This window comes from Sus scrofa, chromosome 6 (assembly GCF_000003025.6).
Source record: "Sus scrofa isolate TJ Tabasco breed Duroc chromosome 6, Sscrofa11.1, whole genome shotgun sequence".
In the NCBI taxonomy this organism is placed as follows: Eukaryota; Metazoa; Chordata; class Mammalia; order Artiodactyla; family Suidae; genus Sus; species Sus scrofa.
Window position 1 is genome coordinate 110,944,472 of NC_010448.4, and position 20,608 is coordinate 110,965,079.

At 35.0% G+C, this 20,608-nt stretch overlaps 1 protein-coding gene across 1 annotated transcript in view; it reads left to right on the top strand.

The window, feature by feature from the left end:
• The window catches only part of TAF4B (TATA-box binding protein associated factor 4b), a 117,163-nt gene that overhangs the window by 88,836 nt on the left and 7,719 nt on the right, over positions 1-20,608 (top strand). Inside the window, exon 14 of the mRNA XM_003127875.3 lies at positions 5,433-5,543. Coding sequence (XP_003127923.1) covers positions 5,433-5,543 — 111 coding nt within the window. The remainder of the gene's footprint in view (positions 1-5,432; positions 5,544-20,608) is intronic.

Genomic DNA, 20,608 nt, shown 5'->3' on the forward strand with positions numbered 1-20,608 from the left:
TAACAATACATAAAGCAATGTTTGATTGTAAGGGGAAATGTATCTAATTGAGATTATTATGTGGAATATATTGTTTTCCTATAAGATAGGGATGGATTAGAAGGGCTGACTGGTAAGGCATTGGAGTATACATTTCAAGTTCTTTTTTTTTTTTTTTTTAACATTTCAAATTCTTAAGTGTCCCAGGTGGCAAACTGTAAACACACAGAACAATATTCAATATCTTATAATAACCTATAAGGGAAAATAACCTAAAAATATATATATGTACACATACATGTATATAAACTGAACCACTTTGCTGTACACATGATACTAACACAATGTTGTAAATCAACTATATGTCAAGTTAAAAAAAATTATCAATGGGGGAAAAAAAACCTTTAAGCCAAATATCTCAGGTGTTCTGGCCAGTGTCCTGAAGTCATAAGTATTAGCCTTAATGGTTAGGAGAAAAAAATTAATCAGATCCAATAACTGGCTTGGTAGAATGCCTGCTTATCATTGTCTTTAAGGGTTTAGTTAAAAAGTATCCTGTGTTTCAATTGTGGTATCCTTGACTTTATGTGAGAAGGGGAGTTGATTTTTTATAACTTGTATTTTAATCTTTTGTTTCTTTGGTTTAAGATTCATGTTAATAGAGTTTGGTGCATTTGTGGTATATTTTAGGATTTAACCTTGCTTTTCCACAGTAAATTGAAGTAATTTAGAATTTAGCATTGCTGAGAATTTTAGTGTTTGCTCAATTATTTTTTCAAAGCACATCTTTTTAAATTTATATTTTTAAAAATATCTATTGCTTGGTGGTTGGGCTTTATTGCTATCTCTATGTACACTTGTGAAATCTAAGTAGGACATTATTCTTAATTCTTTGCATGCTGAATTCAAAACTTGGTAGTGTACTTTATTTCTCTTATTTGTTTAGATTCTTTCAAACCTTCCTGTTTGGTGGCATTAGCAGCTTTCTTTGCTACTAATGTGTTTGTTATTGGACAGCACACATAAGCTTTGGGGAGATATTAACTTACCTCTTCAGTAATTTATTTTATACCCTTTTATCACTTTCTAAAAGTTTGTAACAAAATCAAACTGAAGATAACACACTACTGCATATTTTTAGATCATTTGTAATGAAGGACAGCTCTGCTGTTGTCTTTTGTACTCTATGTGCCCACATTTTTTTCCCGTATCTTGCCTTCCTTGAGCACAAAAAAGAAACACATTTTTGGATTCCCTTTATGTCAGTGCCACAATTATCTAGATAATGTAGCCCTTCCTATAAAATATGTCCCTATATCTGTTGAAGGAGTTGGCTGTAGGTCACTGGTTTATTTATCCTTCATGTGGTTCCTCTGATTCTACCTAAGCTTTTGGTTTCTGTTTTTATTGGTTTTTATTTTCCTATATCTTTTGTTTTTGAAAATTATGTGCTTAGCATTAAGAAGTACCTCTATTGAATTTTACCTCTGGGAGTTTATGTGATCTTCAAGGTAATCTATTAATGTGTTTTGGATCTTGATTGAAGTCAGTACTACCACACTTGTACTTTAAGAGGAACAGAGACAAGTACTAAATACCAGGATAAAATAATTTTTAACTACAGTTGCTCTGTTACCCTCGAGGTCACTGATGACTTGAATTAGGGGACCTCTTCTTAATATCAGAGAGACTATGATAAGGGAGATGAAGGCTTTTTCCTTTTGCATTAGTCATAAAGGAAGACATGAGGGTACCCCTAAAAGAGAACTTGCCAATCATGTCTTTGTTGTTGTTGTTTTTTGCTTTTTAGGGCTGTACCCATGGTGTATGGAAGTTGCCAGGCTAGGGGTCAAATTAGAGCTGCAGCTGCCAGCCTACGCCACAGCCACAGCAATGAGGCTCAGGCCTCATCTCAGATTTACACCGCAGCTCATGGCAATGCCGGATCCTTAACCCTCTGATCGATCGAGGCCAGGGATTGAACCCTCATCTTCACGGATACTAGTTGAGTCTGTAACCTCTGAGACACCATGGGAACTCCCAAAGCCTGTCTTTTTGGATTGGGTTGATTGTCACTGGTGTAGGTAAGCAAGTAGGCTGAAATTTTATGAAGTAAATGCTAGTAGCAATATAATACAATGGAAGCCTGTTGTCAGAATTCTAATTAAACTAGCTCTTAGAGGTTTCAGTTAAGATGGAGTAAAAACATTCCATACCATTTCTCCTACTGAATACAGCTATAAAACCTAGACAGAATGGAAGGAGCAGATATTTGAAGGCTTTGAAAAGTAAATAGTAGGCAAATTGGAGAAGATTAGAATTTAAACTGTCTTTTGAACTAGCAGTGAGGTTGCCATCCTCCCCTCCACTTTTGTTTTTGTCTTTTTAGGGCCGCACCCGTGGCACATGGAGGTTCCCAGGCTAGGGATCGAATCGGAGCTACAGCTGGCGGCCTACACCACAGCCGTAGCAACTCGGGATCCGAGCCATATGTGCAGCTTACACCACAGCTCATAGCAACCCCGGATCCTTAACTCACTGATCGAGGCCAGGGATCTGACATGGATACTTGTCAGATTCCTTTCTACTGAACCACGATGGGAACTCCTTGCCATCCCTTTTTTAGCCCTCCTCCCACCCGCTTTTTTCTTGCTATTTGACCCTAGGTGTGGACAAAGTTGCAGAACTATGTGACAAAGAGAAGTAACTGAAACCCCAGCTTTCTGGCTAGAGAACCAAAGAGGAACCCCAGGGAATCAGAAACTGCTGGGAAGATTGTAGAAGGGGAGTGGGAGGGACTGGAAGTTTGGGGTTAGTGGATGCAAACTATTATTAAATTTAGAATGGATAAGCAATAAGGTCTTGCTACCCTTCTCTCTCTCTCTTTCTCTCTCTCTATAGCACAGGGGAACTATATCCAGTCACTTGCAGTAGAACATGATTGAAACTAATATGAGAAAAAGAAAGAACATATATGTATGACTGGGTCACTTTTCTGTACAGCAGAAATTGATAGAACATTGTAAATCAACTGTACTTTAATAAAAAAAAGTTATTTTAAAAAAACAGGCTCAAGGATGAAGGAATAGTTAAAAAAAAAAAATTGTTTCCAGCTTTACCTTTACCTTGACTGTATATAGAAACAAGCTTTATGTGTATGTTGACCTTGCAGGTCGTCTTGCTAAAGGTTTTTTGTTTTTGTTTTTCTGTGACTACCTTGAGGTTTTCTGAATAGATAAGCATGTCATTTGCAATTCTGTTTCCACCAGCAAGCTTCTAATTCAATGGCTGTTTCTACTGAACTGGGTTTACTTGACATCTTCACCCACTGTGTATGCCAAATCCACGTTAATGCCCAGAACATCCTCCTGTTCCAGTTTAAAGTGCCTAGTTTTTCTGCATTTTGCTGGCCAAAATACATTGTTTTTAAGAAAGTTTACATAAATACAACCAACTATGGTCAGTTTCCATTTTCATTAAATGTTTGCAAAATTTTCTAAAGCATTGTATGCGAGATTTCAGAAAACCAAAGTGTAATTTGCAGAGTTGAAGAAAACATTTTATCACATAGTTAAGGGAATTTGATGACAGAGGTCAATTTAAAAATTGTTTATTTGGTGTGACTATCTTGCAGATGTCATTTCTCTACAGGGAAAGACTTTAAAATATAGCTTATTTTTTGATTTGTGCTGCAGGGTAGATTAACTAAAATTGTATTTTGTTGCCTGGAAGTTCTATATTGTGACAGCATCAGACTCTAAAACTGTATATTTTATTTAAAAGACTACCATCAACAAAAGATAGTTTACAACTCCTGAGAATAGTTTTCTAGCAATTTATATATAAGTAAATACACAATTTTAAGCCATGTATTTCTGCCCTGTAATTTGTAGATCAAATGGAAAGTGGTTTCCTAGCTCATTTTCTTTAGTTAAGTGTTTTTTGTTTTGCTGGACTTGATAATCTATGCCTTATTCTTTCTTTTTCCTCTAATATTGTAAAATAATTTGAAATGGTCTTTGTATCTCTCTGAGACTGCCTATTTCATCACACACTATTTCCTGTTTTCACCTAGTCTTTTTTTAAAAAAATTATGTTAAAAATTTGGTTACCACTCTTTTAAAAGAATATTCTCAGTATATATTTAGGGTTCACCAATAGGTTATTTTCAGTTGACTGTCTTATAACAGTGTGATCTTATTTGAATATTTATCTAGCGAACCAATGCCAGCTTCTTTCTTCCTTTTCCTCCATAGTAATGAGACTTTGATGAAAATTGAACATTGTTTTTCTTCTGTAAAAGCTTAAGGACCTGTGTAGTAATATTTTATTTTGACTTCTTCACTTTGTTTTTTTTTTAAAGAATACCATACCAACTTCTTGCCTTGGTGAAATGATGCTATCTTTCATGCATTTATTTTCTAGCTTTAATATCTTAAATTTATCTACCTTAATGGATCGTCTTTGACATAGCCCTGTACAACAAAACAACATTAACTCACTTTCAATTTTTGACAAGAAGATAGAGTAAATCCATAAGAAAGTGTGATGTATTGAAAATGTTTATGATGGAAATACTTGTTTCTGAGTTCAGTTTCTACCACTTATTTGTGTGACTTTTATGAAGTTTTCTTAACCTTTTAGAGCCTCACTGTCTCCCTTGGTTAAAAAAAAAAAAAAAACATGAAGTATATGTATAATTTTCTTATGTTATTACAGCAATTAATATGTACCTTTCAATGTGTTTGTGTTAAAGAGTTAATTTTAAGGAAGTTCTTTATAAACCATTCAGCATAGAACTGTTTTCTAAAATATACAGAAACTGTCTTTATTTTTAAGTTCAGTTGACCCTTGTACAAGGCTCGAACTGCGTGGGTCCACTTACATGAATTTTTTTTCCACTAAGTACCTACTGTAGTGCTACACGATCCGCCATCGGTTGTATAAATGGGTGCAGATCCACGTGTGTGGAAGAACCTCAGATATGGAAGGCTGACTATAAGTTACACATGGATTTTTGACTGAGGGCCAGTGACTCTAACCAGCCCCTACATTTTTTGTTCAAGGGTCAACTGTAATTTTCTTTAATCTGAAAAGTTGGACTATAATTTGGCCACTTTCCTCCAATTTATTCTTCAGGCATTTCTTTCTGTGCTTAAACTAAGGAGAGGTAAAGCTCAAGATGTCTTCTTTTTCTTTTGTTCTGTACTTCTTTCTTGCCTAAATTCTGCTGCTTCTATTTAGAGATTCAGGCCTATAGCTTGTTAGGGGAAGGGAGTCAGGAAATGATGTACCCTTGGCTGGTAGGGAAATCTGATATTTATTTTACACTGTCACATATTTGATAAAGAACAGAGAAATGGGCTTAATGATCAGTTTCTTTCCCCCTCTGAGCGTGGCTGTATGTAAACATTGATCTTTTTTTTTTTTTTTTTTTTAATTCCATCTTCTAGTTACAACAGTTGGAGCTCGCACAGATACAGCACAGAGATGCTAATCTCACTGCTCTTGCAGCTATTGGACCAAGGAAGAAGAGACCACTAGAATCTGGGTCTGGAAGTGAGGTATTGAAATACTGTTGTTATTTTATTTTTTATATTGAAAGAACAAGCCTAAAAGAAGCAAAGAATGCAAATCATTTACTCTGCCTTGCACACTATTACTGTCAAATGCTTATTAAAACTCTCCTTAGCGGTTTTGGTTTTTTGTTTTTTGTTTTTTGTTTTTTGTTTTTTTTTTTTTTGGTCTTTTTGTCTTTTTAGGGCTGAACTCTCGTCATATGGAGGTTCCCAGGCTAGGGGTCTAATCGGAGCTGTAGCTGCTAGCCTATGCTGGAGCCCCAGCAACTCGGGATCTGAGCCGTGTCTGTGACCTACACCACAGCTCACGGCAACACTGGATCCTTAACCCACTGAGCGAGGCCTGGGATCGAACCCGCAACCTCATGGTTCCTAGTCAGATTCTTTTACCATTGAGCCATGACGAGAACTCCTCCTTTGCGTATTTTATAGAATCTTAAGTTTTGCCTATTTTTTAAAATACATGTTGCTTTGAACCTTACTCTTATTATTTATTTTATACTTCTTCCTATCTCTCATCTCTGGTCATGTTAAGTCTTACTATCTCATTTTTTTTCTGTGCATTTTCTAGCAGTATTATGTAATTTTCTCCCCACTGTGTCTAAATCCAACTCATCTGTTAAGATCAAATCTGCCTTCTCATTTCTGTCTTGAACCTCTACTCTACATACCCACATGGACTTCTTTTCTTAGCACATAATGTGTTTGCATGACATTAATTGTCCTCTGTTCCTTGCATGCATACTTTTTCTTCTGTGAGATTATGAACGTCTTGAACAAGACTATTATCCTTTGCTCTGTATCCCCCACAAGACCAGGCCCATATATATTTAATAAATATCATTGATTACTTGATTAACACTAAGGAAGGATCTTACTTATATCTTTAGAGCAGTTATTTTGATATAATGTTAGACTTTCAGATCAGCATAGGGCTGAGATCTCTGTGGTAAGAGCCCTGAGTTGAAGTCCACAGTAAAGGAACCAGGGCTCATCTGCTCTGCTCTGTAAAACCTAAATACGTTTTGAGATGAGCTCCTCCCAACGTTGACCCTAAACATTGACAGTTCCTAGGTGAATTACAGTCATCTCAATAGAGGAAAGATTTAAGAAATCTAGTTGTTTTTATTCGTAAAAATGTAATAAATACAGTATGTTCACATGCAAGAAATAATTCACAGTATAAAAAATGTTTGGAAAAAAATAGAAGTTTCCTCCTCACAGATTTCCAGTCTCCCCCATCTCTCTGCCCAGCCAGATGTAACCATCATTAAAATTTTCACACATCCTTCTAGAAATTTGTTATGAATATGGGCATGTGTCTTCACAAATCCACATTTGATTTTGTTTTTACTAAACACAGTCAAACTCTACCTATTGTTCTGCTCTTGATCATGTCCCTTTTCCATAATCTCTCTCATATAATTTACCTCCATACTTTTTAAAGCTATATGATATTATTGTGTTCAAATAAGCATAATTTACTCAGCCAGTCCTCAAATGGGAATTGAGGTTGTTTCCAGGTTTTGCTTTTATTGCCCCACAGGACATCCTCGTGCTTAATTGTTGTGTGCTTAGCCAAAGTAACTGTAGGCTGAATTCCTAGAAATGGAATTCCTGGATTAAAGAGTGCGCATAATAGGAAAAAATTTTTGGAAAAATGCAAACATACTCAAAGATAGAGTGGTATAATGAATCCCCCACATACCTACCATCCTGCTACTATCAATTTATGCCCACTTTTGTTTCATTTATATCTGCACCAACCTTCTCAGGTAGGTTTTTCATGCCTCAGTTTATTTTAAAGTCAATCCTAGACTCTGTCATTCTACCCTTAAATATTATTTGTTGCTTTTGATTTTTGATAAATACTCTAAAATTACTTTCTGAATAAGTTGTAAGTAATCAGGTTTTATATCCATTAGTGCCTATTTTCCCACATTCTCATTAACACTGAGAATTATCTTTGCCATCAGATGGTTAAAAACATAATTTTTAATAGAGTGTTTAAATTATAAGTGAAATCGAGCAATTTGTTCATGTGTATTTTGGCACTTTCAATTTACCATTTCCCCACTGACTTATATTTTTTAATAGATTAAGACACCACACTCCCCTCCCCTTTTCTTTCAGTTTGTCCAGGCTTTATTCACCTAAAAGTTTTTATTTTCCTTAAAAAAAAAATCAGTCTTTTACTTTTGTCTTCTGGGCTTCTATTCTGTTCGGAAAACCCTATCTTAATAATCAGACTTATGTGTTAGTACTTTTATCATTTTCCCCTTTAAGTTATAAATCTTTGATTCATTCAGAATTTGTATGGTCTTAAGAGTTGAGATATGGATTTAGCTTTATTCCCTTAATCCTTCCTTATTCTCCCCCGAGCTGGCAGATTGTCCCAACACTCTTTATTCAATAATTCTTTCCCCACTGATTTGAAATGCCACCTTAATGACACACATTTTTCTGTTGAGTACAAGCTCCCATATATATGAGTCAGTTTTTGTGCACTCTGAGCCAGTGCTCTCTAATAGAACTTTCTGTGATGAAAGTGTTCTCTGTGTGTGCTGTCCTCAACAGCCACATGCAACTGTTGAGCAGTTGAACTGTGGCTAGTGTGATTGAGGAAATAAAGTTTCAGTTTAAAAAAATTAGTGTAAATTTTAATAGTCACATGTGACTAGTAGCTACTATATAAGCGCAGCAGGACTAGTCTACTGATGTATGGCTATGATGAATGGTGTTCATGGCTGTTTTATGTATTGGTACCAAATCTTTTTTTTAGCCATCTTAACCATTTTTAAGTGTACAGTTCAGTAGTGTTAAGCATTGTTGTGTACCATATTGCCAGAACCTTTTCATCTTGCAAAACTGAAACTCTATCCATGAAAAAACTTCCCATCTTTCCCTTTCCCAGCCCCTGGTAACCACCATTCTACTTTGATTGTGTGGATTTGACTACTTAGATACCTCATGGAAGTGAAATCATATAGTGTTCAGTATTTGTCTTTTTGTGACTGGTGTATTTCACTTAGCATAATGTCCTCAAGGTTCTAAACCTTACTATACTTTAAAATGTGGTAAAATTATGTGTTTCTACTTCTTTAGCACAGGACAACCTACTGCCTTTTATTTTTGGTCTATTTGTATATAAATGTGTAAATATTTTATTAAAAGTGGAGTATGCTATTTCATCACTAAATATGTTCTTTAAAATATGGCCTGGTTAGCATACTGTTTGCTTTTTGGCAAAACTAGTTATTTGTAATTTTTTTGTCCACATAAAGTTATTATTTATTTATGATAATTCCTTTGAGAAAGAGCAACACTTACAGGGATGTAAGGTCCTGCCCTACTTTTTGTTTTTGTTTTTTTTCTTTTTTAGGACTGCACCCGTGGTATATGGAAGTTCCCAGGCTTGGGGTCCAGTTGGAGCTGTAGCCACCAGCCTACGTCACAGCCACAGCAACGCCAGATCCGAGCCACATCTGTGACCTACACAACTCACTGCAATGCCAGATCCTTAACCCCCTGAGCGAGGCCAGGGATCGAACCCACTTCTTCATAGATGCTAGTCAGATTTGTTTCCACTAAGCCACAATGGGAACTCCCTGCTTTTTGATTATAGTAGTTTTATACAAAATATTCTGTTAGGTGTTTGTTTTGTAGGGAAATATTGTAGCCTGTGGGATAAGTACATGTAGTTTGAACTCAGACAAATCTGGGTTTGGTTCTTGAGTTTTGTAACCTTTGACGAATTCTTTAAACCTCGTACCTCAGTTATCCCTATTTGGAAAATGGGCTTAATACCCACCTTTTACTGTTTTGAGGATTGGATCACGTAAAGTGCTTAATTAGTTCCTGGCTTCAAGTCAGATCTAATAAATTGTCGTCTTTGTCATCATAGTAATAGTACCATTATTTTAGCTTTTAAAATAATTTTATAGGTAGTATTAATGATCCATGGTGAATTTGAAATATTAATCATTAATCTCTTCAAAGCTTCACTTCTGTGTCTTGATTTTGTCCCAGATCTTAAACATAGTAAACATTCCCTGGTTTATAATAATCAGAGGTTTAGAAATATTTTTCATTAATTATATGTTTGAATCTGAAAAAGTCCATAGGTTATAGGGCGGGGGGATGGGAAACATGAAATGCACTGTTGATGTTGAAAACAGTGATTTAAAAAATCAATTTATATGATTTATTTATCAGCATTAAAATGCAGAATTATTAATATTAAAATTTCTAAACAAATGTGTTCTAACATGGCTGTAAATATGTTGATTTGTCTGTTGGCTTGGTGCTTCTTCAGTTTTGAGAATTTAGGCATGTATATTTTCCCCTTTATTTCCTGGATTTTAAGCTTAGATCATTGTCAGACTTTCATTGAATTATAATAGCCAATACTTTAAGTAATGCTAACCTGAATTAAAAATATCCATTTCTTTAATGAGTTGTGACCTTTTAGCATAATCCTTATTTTAAATTAGTGAAGACTACTTTCTTTTTTGTTGAGTTTTTATTCATGGTGTCTTAACTTTTAAGGCAGCTTCTTTGAAAAATAGGAAACTGGAGAGAACCCTGCTGTGTTCAGTGTTTACATACACTGTTAAATGATTTGCCCCTCCAATCACTTAAATTGAGTTAATCGGGATTTTTAAAAACCCTCTAAAATTTGTTTTTTTTTTTTCCAGTTCCCTCACAAATAACACAAAATTGATAAATGAAACCATTTATATTTTTAATATTCTATGCCTTGGAAACCAAGGGTCTGCTTTTGTCTGCCTCTTACTTTATAGGTGGGAACTTGAAATATTCCCTATTTGGTTTAAATTTGCTCTAAGCATGTTATCCCAGAGAGGAGTAAGGTAGAGCCTGGTAACCCCTTAGTTCAAATGCAGGGTTTTTAGTACTAAAGGGGAGAGCTTTCACTTTGAAAGGTTTCATAGAATGATCATGATTTAAAAACATAAAATTCAGGAGTTCCCATCGTGGCTCAGTGGTTAACGAACCTGACTGGTATCCATGAGGATGCGGGTTCCAACCCTGGCCTCGCTCAGTGGGTTAAGGATCCAGCATTGCTGTGAGCTGTGGTGTAGGTCAGCAGCTACAGCTCCGATTGGACTCCTAGCCTGGGAACCTCCATATGCCGCAGGCATGGCCCTAAAAAGACAAAAGGCAAAATAAATAAACAAACAAATAAATAATAAATAAATAAATAAAAACATAAAATTCAGAGAATTAAGCTTAGTACCTTCAACATTCATGGATTACCATTTTTGTTGATAATAAATCAACAATAATAGTAAATTCAGAGAAATTTGGTTTAGATCTTCTTCCTTTAGTATTTTTCTTCTGTTACATAACACAAAGCAAAACTTCCTCTTCTCCTTAAAAAGATTTTTCTATTTGTACAATTTATATATTAAATTGGCCTCTGTAGAGTTTAAGTTTGATATTCTCAGAAGTCTTGGTAAAGTTGAATAGCATCAGCTACTATCTCCTCATGTTACCCTGGCAAAAAGCAACAAGTACCAATTATCATTTAGAAGCACATACTTATTTCATAAGCCACTTGGCTCTAATGGGGGAAACTATTAAAATCTATTACTTCAGAGTACTTAATTTGTCCTTAATTTATTGCTGTGGGATGAGGTTTTATATATTTATATGAAATTAGTTCTAAAATTAATATACAAATAACCTATGTAGTAAACTAGAACATACTTCAAGATTTACAGTGTTTGCATGTGTGAACTGTGTATGTATATTGCTTAGGTGATGTGTTCAGGCCCTTTTGGAATGTTAAATCATTGTTAACTCTACTACTGCATTAATTTTAACTCCTTGAATTAGAAAGGATCTATCTTTTCTCTTTTAGAAATATTTTCAAATAGTTCACCTAACATATTAATGATCCAAAAGTCATAAGAATATTTCTCTATTTTTTGAATATGAAGGTAGGTTTTATTTTAACTTTATAACTGACTTGAAAATGCTGATATTTTTTTAAAAATAAAGTGGTTACAGTGCCAAATCAACTACATGGTGCTTACAGTATTGATATACCTAGTATATATTGCTTAAAACAGTGTTTATTTGCTAACCAAAACAAAGAAATTATTATCATGTAGATAAGTATATGCCCTTTGTATCTAGAAGTAGATTAAAGTGTTTCCCTGTAAAATTGTAAGAATTTTAGAGGAGGATAGAGTGGCTTTTTTGAAACTTTGCTGAGTAATAAATTAGAAAATTTGATTGAAATCAGAATTGCTTTCAGGTTTTTTTTCCACAGTTGAATTCTAATTCAGAGATGAATGTCAGATATCGATAACAATTTCACCATCTTTCCTCACAATTAAAGATGTGTTCCTGAAATTCATTTCTTCTTTATTGGTACCTTTTTAATTTGCCTACCTTGAAAGCAGGGCACCTCATTTAGGCATCCTGGTAAATATTTTTAAACCAAGCATTCTTTAAATATAATTAGCCATGCAAATATTCTTTGGATAGAACCTATAGGATGATTCTACTTCAGAACTCTAAATCTGTATTCTTAATGGTCTCACTACAACATTAATAATAGAAATCATCACATTGAAGTATTTTATGAGCAGACTAAATAGGGGGAAGGAAGGCGAGAAAGGACCATTTTAGAGTAAGATGTTGAATTCCTCTGGCAAGAGTATTTCATACTATAGCTTATAGAAGAGTGACTTCTTCTGTAAGAAGAAAGTTTCATTGATTTTTACATGTATTTAGAGATGAACTTTTGAAAAAAAAAAATCCTGTACCACAAACAGTATTCCACAACAGTTTGCTGTAGATATTGTTAGAATTTTTTTGTATAAACCTGAGGTCTTGTGATAGTATCTATTGTGGCAACTTACCTTTCCCTTTAGCTCCAATTTGGTGTGTAAAGTACTAGAGTACTTTGATTTAGGGAGGGAAGGGAGTTTTCAGAAGACCACGGGCCAACAGCAATAAAACAAATCAGGATAAAGAAAAAAATGATGATGCTATATAAAGGACACAGAATAGCTTTAACAATCTCTCCTGTATGTTTTCTTTGTTATTTTATCCTGTGTGTGTGTGCCTTAAAACACAAAATAGTTCTACTCTGCTAGACATCTGGTCCTCTCAAGGGCCAAATATATCATTAGGGGCCAACCTGTTTTATGTTAAAGGTATTGTAGAGTTTGAAAATTCACTCATGTTTACTTTTTGGCACCTGGTAACAACTTTTAAAATTATGTGGGAAATAGAGTTCTTTTTAGAAAATAAACTGGAATTGTTTTGAAGAAAAAACAATTGATTGTTTGTTAACTGATTCACAAGTTACTATGAATCAGTGCTGAGGCAGTATAAAAAGTAATAAAATGTGTGTGTGTGTTTTTTTTCCTTGAGCTGTTACATAACAAGTATGTGAAAGAGTGTGAGGTAACCAAAAAGAAATAATTTTGCATTAATTTCACAAATCGAGTGCCTACTATTTTTTTTTTTTTTTTTTTTTTGTCTTCTTAGAGCCTCACCCGTGGCATATGGAGGTTCCCAGGCCAGGAGTCCAGATGCAGCTGTAGCTGCCAGCCTGTGCTGCAGCCATAGCAATGCAAAATCCGAGCCATGTCTGTGATCTACACCACATCTCATGGCAACACTGGATCCTCAACCCACTGAGTGAGTCCAGGGATCGAACCCGCATCCTCATGGATGCTCATCGGGTTTTCTAACCGCTGAGCCACAATGGGAGCTCTGAGTGCCTACTATTTTGAAAATTTAATATAATTTTTATGAAAAGAAAAATAATTGTAGTCACTTCAGTAGACAGCCAGAAATAACTTGAGCACTCCACTAATTTGAATATATCTGAGAAAAAATTTACTAGTCATAGAAGGCACAAACAACTTCTTATTTTTCATCATTTAATATTATATCCTCAGTGTTTTAGGATGTCATTAGAACTCAATGAAAGAATTACTTAATGGAGTCCCAGAACCATCTCAGATTCTGAAGAAATCTGTGTGGTGGGTAGCCCTTTTTTCCCCTCTATGCTGATCCTAACAAGGATTTCTTCCCTCTCCCATTATTTCTGCTCTTTGGTGTTCCACCCTTTAAGTTAGCTGGTTAAGTGCCAGTAATGACGCACCTGTTTTTTTTTTTAAAACAAGCACTCAGCAGCAGCTTCTGGCTTATAGGCAAAAATGAAGTCTGGGGAAGGTGGGACGTCCTGGAAAGGTGGTGATGATACTACTGAAAAGTGTTCTAAGAACAGATAGAACTTTAATGGGTTTTGTGTATGTCTATCTCAGATAAGAGAAAATAAAAAAATACCAGGAGACAGAGTAGGATGGAATCCATTGCTTTATCTTCTTCAGAGAAGATGGTATCAGGGACTTCTGGTCTTAATTATTTTCCCCAGTATTGCTTTTCCAAAAATCATTTTAAGGTGTAGCTTAAGCACTGGACCTCTGATGGTCTCAAACACAGAGTGCTCCACACATTTCTTTGTCAGAAAATATTATTTTGTTTTTGTTTCTTGACTCTTTTTCTGTCAATATTATTTTTATTTCTTGACTTTTTTTTTCTCTATTTGTACCCATCTTTATATAAGGATAGTTATATGGAATTATTAAAACCAAAGCTCTTTGGAATGTAATATTTAGAATAGATTTCAGTGATAACTTTTCTTCCATTGTTTAAAACTAATGTGAATTTACCTAGATATGTAATCTCTAAGATCCTGTCTAGTACCTGCAAATTTCTTATGAAGTCTTAAGTTCCTCTGAAATAAAGAGGACCCAGTTTCTCGAAGGACACTTTAAGGTGGTAGATTCAACAAATGATTTAAGGAGGTTGATTCAACACATGATTATTGATTATAGGGGGAAGAAAGAGGTCTCGTATGTCTGTTCTGCTCTTAAGGTAGTACTGCTTAAAGCTGGGGGAGTAGGATAGATAGCTTTTTATTTGGGAGAAATGAATGTGTCCTAACTCTGATCATGTTGAAAGTGTCAAATGGTATAGAGAGTATTAAAACAACTCTTGAATTTCTTGGACTATTCTTTCCAAAAATGTACATGCGTATATTAAATTAAATCATAGGAACTTTCCGTTTTCATAGGTGAAAAGCTATTAAGTATTGGCAATTTCAGTAGTTCTACTTAATACAATCAAATATATATGTATTAACAAATGCATATATAATAATAATAGGGTACCTTTATCAGGCACTTAAAATGTATTATCTTCTTTAGTCTATGTAAATTCTTTGTAAAATCATACTATTATTTTTCCTAAATGAAAATGTTGCGGTATAAGGAAGATTATTTTCCTGGAGTTCTACAGTTCCCAAATATATATCCAGAGAATTTGATATTAGTCTGTGCTCATAACCACTATAATGAGATCATCCTATTCTTCAACTTATGAGGCAGTGTGTCTTGGACATTTTCACGTACTGGCACATACTTTTGTGCCAAAGTTCTATGATCCACTGATACACATTTAGAATATTTTCACTTTTTTATTATGAATGGTTAACATCCTCTATCTTCATGTATTCATTTATTTTGCAGAATTGATTTCTAGAAGTGGAACTTTTAGGTCAAAGGGTGTGCACATCTTAAATTTTAACAGAAATTTCCGTAGAGCTTTCCAAAAAGTTTGTGCCAGTTTCTACCACAGTGTGAATGCCTTATTTTCCCATTTCCTTGTTAGCAACAAATATGATCAATCATTTTAAAATGTCCCGGTCACTACTAATTTTCATTTATTGTATCTCTACCATTTCACTGTGCCCTCTTCAAAGGTTGAGTTTCTATTTCTGTGTGGAAACATGGTTTAGTAGTGTTGAACATCCTCTAAAATAACTTATGAGGAAATGCTTGAATTTTTAACAGTTTATTTTAGCATTTAAAATTATTTATGGGTGATTTTTTTTTTTAACATAACTTAGAAATATGTGGTGGGTTGGGGGTTTTTTTTGTTTGTTTTTGCTTTTTAGGGCCACACCTGCGGCATAGGAAGGTTTCCAGGCTAGGGGCTGAATCTGAGCTGCAGCCACCAGCCTACACCATAGCCACAGCCACAGCAATGACGAATCTGAGTGTGTCTGCCACCTACACCACAGCTCATGACAATGCTGGATCCTTAACCCGCTGAGCAAGGCCAGGGATTGAACCCTCATCCTCATGGATCCTAGTCGGATTCATTAACCGATTCATTAACCACTGAGCCACAGAGCTCAGAAATGTGTGTGTTTTAAAATAGAGAAGTGGAGGAGTTCCCGTTGTGGTGCAGTGGTTAATGAATCCGACTAGGAACCATGAGGTTGCAGGTTCGATCCCTGGCCTTGCTCAGTGGGTTAACAATCCGGCGTTGCTGTGAGCTGTGGTGTAGGTCGCAGACGTGGCTCGAATCCCGTGTTGCTGTGGCTCTGGCGTAGGCCGGTGGCTGCAGCTCCGATTGGACCCCTAGTCTGGGAACCTCCATATGCCGTGGGAGCGGCCCAAGAAATGGCAAAAAGACAAAAAAAAAAAAAAACCTTATAAGTATTTGAATGATAGGTCTTACATAGATGTCATTTTTTTGCCATATTTACTAAATTTCATCATTGGAAATGTGAGTATATAATTGAAATGTTAAACCTGAAATGATTTAGGGAAATGCAGCAGTTTAAAAATCTACTAGGGGACAAACAAAATTAGAGATTTAAACAGATTTGTTGTCATCTAAGACTTTTATAAATATCATGTAGATCATTAGAATTTAGAGCATGTATTACTTTAAATAAAGAAGCAACTTTTTATGTTTTGTTATATGTTTTTTACATTTTATTTTGTTCACACTTCCATAAACAAATCTGCCTTTTTTTCGTAGATTTAATTTCGTAGATGAGTTAAACATAAATGTAAATTTTAGTTGGATCTTTAAAATTTTCCAGATATTCAAATATTGACTCTTTGCTAACTTGTCTTCAGGGACTCCCTGTGAAATATGTTGAATTGCACACTGTGGACTTACCTTTCTTTCTTCCCAAATGCCCCTTAAATGTTACTAACGAGTAAAAACAACATAAATACACAAGAATAAAGAAGAGAGGAGAAAATTGCAATAAAGGTATTCAGTAGTATAAATGGCATTAAGTTTCTCTGCGAAAGATTCCCAAATAAAATGTTTAGATTTTTCGATTAATGTTACAGCAAAAACCCTGGTTTACATGGAAAAAACAATGTATCAGCCTTATAGGTACTGCAGCAGTACCTATTTAGAGTATATTGTTTAATTCCTATTTATGCATTTTTTCCCAAGAATTGCTTAGAGTATTGAAAAGAATAAATATAATTTGGTTTTGAAATGTTTATTTGTACGTATTTGGTTTATCACACTGTGCCAATCATTTAGGGGTTTTGTTGAGATAAAATTCACATACCATATCTCTTATCATCTTAAAGTGTACAATTCATTACATTTTAGTACAGTTGGTTCTCCATATCTGCAGGGTTCCACATCTGTGTATTCAACCAACCATGGATTGAAAATATTTGGAAAAAAAAAAATTCCAGAAAGTCCAAAAAAGCAAAACTTGAATTTGCCAAGTGCTGGCAACTAATTACATAGTCTTTACATTGTATTAGGTATTAAAAGTAATCTAGAGATGATTTAAAGTGTACGGGAAGATATAACGTGGGTAATATGCAAATGCTGTGCCACTTTATATAAGGGACTTGAGCATACCTAAGTATCCATGAGGGGTCCTGAAAGCAGTATAACTAGGTACAGCTGCATTTACCAATGGCTGTGCAACCATCTTTCTCAAAAGGATTTGCCTATACTAGGCATTCTTATAAAAGGAATTATACAATATTTGGCCTTTTGTGTCTAATTTCTTTAATTTAGCATAGTGTTTTCAAGATCCATCCATGTTGTATCCATCCATGTATCAGTACTTCTCATTAATGGTTGAATAATGTTCCATAATTTGTTTTCTTTTTTTTAACTACAATTGTACATTTGTCTGTGTTACCCGCCAATTTGCGTTTATTTTAGTTGATTGCCTAGGTGCAAACACATTATGTCTTTTTGATGAATTACTCCCTTTTGTAATTGTGGAATTGTTCTCATCTGTGGTAATATTCCTTGTCTTAAAGTTTACTTTGTTTGATATTATTATTATAGCCACATCAGCACTCTTATGCTTAGTATTTACATGATTTATTGTTTCTCCTTTCTTTTGCTTCCACCCTATCTGCGTCTTTATTTAAAGCTGGTCTTTTATGAGTAGCAGATAATTGAGTTTTGGATTTGTATCCAGTCTGAAAATTTATTTGGACTATTTAGTCCATTTCCATTTAATGTAATTATTACTGTGATCGGATTTGAGTCTGTCATCTTGCTATTTTCTATTTGTCCCTCTGTTTTTTTGTTTTTTCCTTTCTTGTCATTTTTTTTGTTAATCCATTCTGTATCCTCTTTTCGCTTTTTAACTATGCCTCTTATTTTTGTAATGGTTGATGTATATATCTGTTTAAAGGTACAATGTGTTTCCTTAACTGGCTACACTCAATCTTGAATTAATGCCACTTCACATATCATGTAAAAGCCTTTTAACTATATAATTCCATTATACAAATATCTCTCATCCTTTGTGCTGTTATTGTTACCTATTTTACTTATACTGTGTTTTAACCTCCATAGTACATTGTTGTTACTTGGTCATATAGCTCTTAAAGAATTTCTGAAAATAAAAATAGCTTTTTAATATTTAACAATTTTAGTGCTCTTTCATTTTTCCTATAAATTTGAATTTCTTTTTCCATCAGTCTGTATGCAGTTCACCAACTCTAGATTTACCAGAGCTTTAATTAAACAAAAGCTACTCTTAATTCATTTAAATACATTGGTAAATCTGCCTTTAGTTATAAGGCACAGCAATCTTTACTGATATTGTAGCTTTTAAAAAAAATTCACAATCCTTCAAGGATAAAATCAAAGCTTGTTCTGAAAGAAAAATATTTAACTGGCAGTCCTTGAAAGAAGTTCTTGTAAAATAATAGATAAAACTTATTTCTGGACATAGTTTACTTGAGTTTTTGGAAGCTTTTGTAAGTGTCTTCATTAAAGGTTAAGGAAAATAACTAGAGTTAAGAGGAAAGTCCTGACACAGGCTTTTCAACTTGCAATAAGTGACTGCTTTTCAGAGTTGACTGTTATTTGGTTATTGGCTGTTCTTTTGTGCTGTATTATGTGGTGGGTTGAAGCACTTGTTCACTATTTGGAGAAAGTGGCAGAAGAGAGCCTTTTGAGCAAATCCCATCTGACGGCAGCTTGGTGGGGATGAGAAATGCTGAGGAAAAAATCATCAAAGAACTTTACCTTTACAACTTTTCTCCCAGATTGATTTGGCTTAAAAAGTGAAGGATGACAGTAGGATCTTGGTTTAAAAGGTTCAAAGCCCATAGTTGGCTCATATTCACTGTTTGGCCATTCACATAACTGATTATTATTGGGTGGGTGGCACTTGATGCATAATTGCACTACAGACTTTGATGGATTACAGCTATGTGCCAAACGCTACATAAAGTGTTAACAGGTACAGAATCCTTCCTTTCCAGCAAATGGGAAAGTTGAAGAGGTAGATGGTTGAATACGTGTGATCTTAAAGTACAGAGCACCACTGAAGTACACAGGAGTTGCACCTGATCTAGACCTGGAGTTAAGCTTCTGTTTGTAGTAGCATTGGGGAAACATGTTACCTGAGTTAAGTCTTAGAGAACTTAGTTGGATGACGTGATGCAAGGTTAGGACAGAGAGATTAGAGAAGAAATTCCAGGAGAGAATTAACAGTCTGAAACAAAGAGGACAAAACATTCTATGGCATGATCAATAGTTTGAGATTGGAAGAAAGGAATAAAAGATGACAATGTGGAGATAGGTTTGGTATGCTCATAGACAACTATTTATGTCATGCTTAGATACTTGGACTTGGTCCTATAGGAATTTTTTAGCCATTGAAACATCTTAAATAGGAATTACTGTTTTAGAAAGATCATTCTCACTGTAGTGTGAGCAGTATTAATACTGGCAATAGGGTAGCTTCTTAGAAGGTTGATGAAGTCATCTTAGGCAGAAGATAATGGAAGTGAAAATGGAGGAAGATGTAGATGACTTGGAAACTGTTAAGGAAGTAGACTGATAAGGAGTGGTAGATGGAATGTAAATGAAAGAAAGGTGGAGGGTGACACCAGTTTTCTGGCTTGGGCATTGGAGGTGAATGGTATTACCATTCCTTTACATAAGAAAGAAGAGGAAAAAAGGGAGGAATAATGATTTGAAACATGTTGAATTTAGGATACATAATTAGGAGATTGAGCAATGAGGTCTAGGATTTTTGAAAGGATCCTTTTGGAGATAAAAGTTAGGGTGTGGTCAGCGGTGGGGCAGTGAGTGGGATGGACAGGGAGTTTGGGGTTAGTAGATGCAAACTGTTACGTTTGGAATGGATAAGCAGTAGGGTCATACTGTACAACTCAGGGAACTATGTCCAGTCTCTTGGGTTAGAACATGATGGAAGATAGTATGAGAGGAAAAAAAAGACTGTGCATGTATGTATGACTGGGTCACTTTGCTGTACAACAGAAGTGGAAGGAACATTGTAAATCAACTTTTTTTTTTTTTTTTTTTGGTCTTTTCTAGGGCCGCCCCCACGGCATATGGAAGTTCCCAGGCTAGGGGTCTAATCAGAGCTGTAGCCATGTGCCGACACCAGAGCCACAGCAACACGGGATCCAAGCTGAATCTGAGACCTACACCACAGCTCACAACAACGCTGTATCCTTCACCCCACTGAGCGAGGCCAGGGATCTAACCCACAACCTCATGGTTCCTAGTTGGATTCATTAACCACTGAGCCACGATGGGAATTGCTAGATCAACTATTCTTTAATAAAAATTTAAAAATTGTTTTTTAAATTAAAAAAAGATAGGGATAGTCATTAGCATTGGACAACCAGCTTTGTCTTTATAGCTCTCATAATTTCACAACTAGA